Source organism: Loa loa (assembly GCF_000183805.2).
Source record: "Loa loa unplaced genomic scaffold supercont3.49, whole genome shotgun sequence".
Lineage (NCBI taxonomy): Eukaryota > Metazoa > Nematoda > Chromadorea > Rhabditida > Onchocercidae > Loa > Loa loa.
Window position 1 is genome coordinate 190,925 of NW_018108229.1, and position 6,084 is coordinate 197,008.

The following is a 6,084-nucleotide window of genomic DNA, read 5'->3' on the forward strand; positions in this document are numbered from 1 at the left end:
AAAATGTCAAAAGAAAAAAAAATAGTTTTTATGAAAAGAAAGACAATCATGTTATAAGAAATTCATAATTATTTGCATTTGACAAAATTTTTTTGCCAGACTGAATAAGATATCACATGACTATTTACGTGCCTTGGCTATCTCACTCAAGATCAAAAATTTTAAAAATATTTTTACAAAGTATTAGATTACCGCTACTACTAATTGTGCGGCATAATGTAATGTCAAGTCACCTAAAGTTCAAGATCTCTGTTCGATGAAAACATAGCAAGCCAAACATATGTAGCTACACTTCAATCTCCTAAAAGGAACACATGCTGCTAATTGTAATACAACTCCTGTTAAAAGATTGGTATCATGAACCTTTCAGAAGGTTGGTATTTCGTCGTAGCGATCATGCCGGGCATCCCAAAAAACCTTCCGGAAGAGGTTCATCATACCAGCCTTTTAACCATTTGTTTTCATCCACCTGCTAGTCAAGTAGTCAGTGAGAAGCATACAAATTGCATTTTTAAGAGTTGAGATTACTAATCTGTTTACTAATCGGTAACTAATCTGTTTAAAATAATGGCTTCAAAGATAACTATTTGTTCACTGTAGTGAAACAAATAGCTAGGAATTCTAGGCTTTCAAAATTTATTTTGGCAATTTATCCATGTATAAAAAGCATACAAGAGCTTGGAAAACAAGCAGTAAAGTTAGCTATCATTCGTCATGGTTTTCTATGACAATACGACGATAATATGTTCTCTTTATCATATGAATTTATAGCGAGAACTACTAAATTTCGAATAAGAGAGTGGAAATAAGGATAAAAGTTGATATTATGAAACAAGGTTCATAAATACTTTCGCTGTTCAAAGAATGCGTGAGACCACTTCATAGGATTTTTTTCTTATCTCTTTCGACTATTAACGTAGACCATTACAGCTAACAGTGATGTCATCACTGTGATTGCCTAAAAATGTCAGTTTCGCTTAAACGATCAAAATCACTTAAAAGTCAATGAGCACAAGCATTTTAGTGTTTATTATCTTCCCGTCGCAGTTTAAGCATGGTCTTACTTCACGCAAGATATTCCAAACACCAATAATTCGATGAGTTAAAATTCGTTTGTATTCCTTTTTTAATTAAAATAATTTAATTATAAAAATACTTTTACTGATATTAGCGAAAATCAATAAGCACTATCAAGATGTATTTTACTTACGGAACACAAAAACTGATTGTACGATAACTAATAATCATAACTATTTGCTAAGATAAGCAATAGAGAAGCTTTTCATATTAAATTTAGTAACTTCTTATCTATCTGAAGCTTATCAGATATCTGAAAAGGAGGGTTTTATATACAAACGGCGCGAAAAAAATTACGCATAGCAGACTTGGCATTTAAGCACCGTGATGATGCACCAGATACAGTTAATAAACATTTATAAAGTGGGAACGTTAGATAGTTAAGCTAGTTATTAGATAATCAATATGAAACGAACAGCTGTATTACAAATTCAGGTCAAATGAATCATCTGCTCAATTTTTTTCTTTTCGATCTATTCGACCAACGTCGCAAATTACAAAAAAAGCACCGAACAGTATTATGTGAAAAAGATGTAGAAATGATAACATTATTTAATCTTTGGGAGGATACTCGCAGCCGATTTAAACGAACTTTGTTGACTAAGTTATCCAAAATACTTCATATCATCTTCGATACCGTCAAAAGACATTATAGAGAAAACAGAAATAAACAGGGAATATCGTTTCGGAAAAAATAAGACGGTGCCGATAATATGACAGTTCTACTGCCGCACACAGTGAAAATACACGATATATTACTAAAAACACTTCTAACGTGGTTTACGGTGGTTTTCTGTCATTTGTTCATGACCAGGTGTATTACATGTTTAAGTACATGAAATAGTTTGGTTTTACGTTATACGGTATGTGACATGGAAGGTGTCACAGAAGATGAGGTAAACGTCATATGATGGTTGATTGCGGAATAAAATCCTGATCACTTTGTCGTTAGTATTGAATTCAGCATCATACAATTCTCAGCCAAAAATAATCAGCAGGGCGTTCTGTGCATATGTTCAGGAGAGTTTTGAGTTGATGTAAAGAAAATGGAATGAGAAAGCAAGGTTGATGACAATGCTGGTGAGGTGTCGTACCACACTCAAGAACAGATAATTCATTGGGAATATTTGACCGCAACGAAAATAGGAAAGCAAATGAAAATCTAAAGACAAAAGGACAGCAAAGATTAAAATCTAGTCAGCTTGCTTAGTAAAAATAAATCTGAGAAACGGAGAAAGATGATAAAAGCGAGTCACAATGAAAAGATTACTTTAGTTGTAGAACAGAAGCAAATTAAGCATCATGAAAAGAATGGATCAACCAGATCTGTGCAATGTTTTTCGATAGTTAGTTATCTCTTTGAAAGCAGAGAGAATGCATATGGTTGCTACCTCGCTTTCAATTCACAAGGATAGGATAAGTCTTCAAACTCCATCCCTCGAACTTGATTAATGCGAAAAGAATAAATGCAGCGATTAGGAAAAGATAGCTGCTTTCAACAACAAATACGTTTCTCGATGTTATTGCTGCATACAGTGTGAAATTTGCTTCGAAAAACAAGGCAATTACATCATGGATCTGTTGAATTTTTCTATGGCACAGCTCAAATAAAAGCATCATACTTTCAAAATCAAATCAGCAGAAAATTCCTTTCCCTCAGCAGTGTCTATTCACTCAATAGAATTAAGAAAAGAATATGAAGAAAACAAAGAACAAAGAATAGCCCCTCCTTTCAACTTACGATATTTTTCTCGAAGTCTCAGTAGTTCTGTGCCCAAACTTGCAATTGAATTGTTGCTTCGCCTCATACACCTTCAGAAATATAGTTAAAAACACTACTAACAGATGCGAAATTTAAAAACAAAAACTTACAGACGAACCATTCTCGAAATTATACAGATCTACTCGATCAAACGAATATTCCATATGGTTTTCAGTGTACCACTGGTCGATTTCCTCTGATGCAACTAGCAGCTCGGTTCGTAAAGGATTCTTTTTTATCAGTGATACAACTTCCTACAAAATAACTTTTAGAGCGTCTGTAAGAAAACAATTAGTATATTGAACTCATTTTAACACAAAATCATGAGAAATCACAGTTTTCAGAAGGGAAATGCAAACACGGACTTTTGTCTTTAGAATTTTTTTTAAAGCAAATGGAAAATTATACAAATACTGAATTAAACTGAATATGTTTATTAAGTAAAAATTTTTGATCGTACAACCAGCTAGCAAACTATCTAAAAGCCAAAATAAATCTTTGTCAGCATGCATTAAATAGACATGAACCATGCAATTCGATTATTTAGCTATAATTTCTATAATTCGATTATTTAGAACTTCTATAATTTCTATAATACCTTGTGAGCAGTGCTCGGATAAATGAGCTGACCATTAACACCCACAATTCGTTGTCCCATCTGCAAACCAGCCCGTTCACCAATACCATTTTTATCAACAGCTCCAACAAAATGCCCTCGATTCTTTTCGGCATGCAAATTAAATCCGAACTCTTCCGTCGGATCACGTTTTCTCTGCACCAGAGTCAAATATAAACAATGTGTCACTTTTTTTTTATTACAAAACATTTAAGAAGTGGAAAAAATTGCAAATAAATGTTGAAATATTAAATATTATATAGCCACACCCAATTCTATCCTTAATTTACAATATTACTCAAGATAATAATCGCATCCATGTTTTTAATAAACAATAACTCATATGAGCTTTATCTCACTGCGGGAGTTCAACACCCATAACGAGCAGAACGAAGTATTCAAGCTATGAATGCTGATGATCAGAATTTTGGGTAAGATCAGCAAGAAGGGTATAAAAAAGAATTTTTAAAAGAAAGACTCCAGTAGACCAAAAAGTACATAAATTCTTGTACTGAAAGAAAACGCTCGATCCTCCCCACAAGATTTTATATTTGTGGTAATTTATGAGCCGAAAAATAAGAAAGTCCGATTTACGAACAATCTGCAACAAACATTTCTGAACTACGTCAATTTTATATTTATAAGAATACGAACCAATCGGCACAGTCGTGGTTTCGGAACATTCGTCATTGATGAAATGAATTTTGTGCAAGAAGAAATGTAATAACTCCGTTTATCCTCCTGGAAACGACAATATTTCGCATCCTATTTTTTATAAAAAGTTACTTGAATATCAGTGCCGTACATAATCCATATATTTCATTATCAGCTTCCAATAGCATTCTTCAACAGTACTCTTTCAGAAGAAAATTATTAACAACCAGCCAAAATCCTTATAATTCCCTAAAATCACTTCGACAAAAGTATTTTCCTGGAGAAGTCGACAGGAATAAAAAGTCAATAAGAGGAATCCTGCAACCTTCAAACATGTCAAGATCAATTGCCGGTTTCACAGTAAAGTTAACAATATAAAGGAGATTTCTACATTAAGCAAAAAGTTTTGAATAAAAATTGCAATTTCCTTTTTTTTCGCAAAATTACTTTCTTTATCAGCACGATTTAAAACAAGATGAAAAACGGAGACATAAGTATTAAAATATAATCGGAAACTGACAGTCCCTACCTTTTATTGAACTGTCAAAAATAGCTACTTTTCGAATTTCAAGTCCAAAAACACTACTAAGACTCCTGTCTCAGCATTACCTAAGACATCAATTGCAAAATGATGACTGCCAACTCCATCAAATTAGAATTCCAGATTTCGAGCTTTCTTTTCTTCCTAGAAATTCAAAATCTTGCACCATACTTACAATATGACCATTCATATGGAAAATCCAACACATTCAAATGGATGATAAAAAAAATGATACTAAATACTGAAGGACCATTCACGTCGAAGGGATTTAATTGCGCTTGCAAATAAACATTTTTACGAATATCCAAAAAACTGAAGTTTTCCAGAAGCTGTCAGTAAAAAAATCTATGAACGAGTTAGCCACAAAACTAAAATGATTCACACAGGACATGAGAACTAATCCAAGAATGAAGGTCTCAAAACTATACCGTGCTCGCCACCATATGCTGCATCCTTCACTATATTTAATTGCACTTGCAAATAAACATTCGAGTCAACTTCTCGAGATTTAGGAAGTACGTACCAGATTCTTTCCCACCTAAATCGCAGCGAACTACATTAGTAAGGAACATAGGTGAAAAAGTAAAGAAAAAAGCTAACAGAAATTTTAAAACGTCACGAAGGGATCAAATTAACCACTAACTGTCGAAACAAGTTTGTGTGAAACCAACCATGACAGTCGATTCAATTTCCCATGTCTTTGTACATCATAAATTTTAATTCAGCCAAACCATATTTTTGGGAACCATATTTTTATACCAACTTCAAGTCAGTTTATTTTTTGTTATTTTTGTTTTGTTAATCGCTTATGATTAAATTATTTAATTGAATAATACACACGGTTATCCATATTTTGTTTTCCATTGCTTATCTCCGGAAAGTTTTAACTAGTTACTGCATATGGAATGTTTGGGAGTAGGCAGATGATATGAAGAGTTTGTACACTTAATGAAGAAATCATCGGCACCAACTGATTTACCTGACTTCATTAATTTGGCCAATATCGTAACCAGAATTCCAACTATGTCCAAGCAAGCCAAGAACGAGAATAAAAGCTAAAATAAAAGCTGAATTCAAGCCCTAATTCGCAGCACTCCGACTAAATTAGTAGAATGGAGCCAAACGTGCCTATGGACAGGATCGATATACGCTTCTATTGATGTGCTCGTTTTCTCTTACCTGTTAAACTAAAGATAAAAGAAGGGCCAAAGCTCTAAACTGCACCAATAATTATTAGTGAAAATGGGAAGACTTCTGTGATGAAAATTTAACCACATTCTTGATCGATAAAACATCTGAAATAAAAAAATCGGCCACCCATTAGAACTGAACATTTTTAAACAGTAAAACTACACCTGCTCTACGAAAAAAGCGCTAAAAGTCTTAATGAAGTCTTAACTAGCAAATGCTGCAGCATGCTGCCACCATTTGAAA

The 6,084-nt window shown here is 33.4% G+C and overlaps 1 protein-coding gene across 1 annotated transcript; it reads right to left on the minus strand.

Annotated features, from left to right (window-relative positions):
• Positions 1–2,814: 2,814 nt before the first annotated feature.
• Positions 2,815–4,145, minus strand: LOAG_07013 (hypothetical protein; the record flags this gene model as incomplete). The annotated part of the gene is made up of 4 exons (XM_020447317.1): positions 2,815–2,889; positions 2,950–3,093; positions 3,438–3,611; positions 4,110–4,145. The coding sequence occupies 4 exons, from the start codon at positions 4,143–4,145 to the stop codon at positions 2,815–2,817; spliced, it is 429 nt and encodes a 142-aa protein (XP_020302439.1).
• Positions 4,146–6,084: the final 1,939 nt, after the last annotated feature.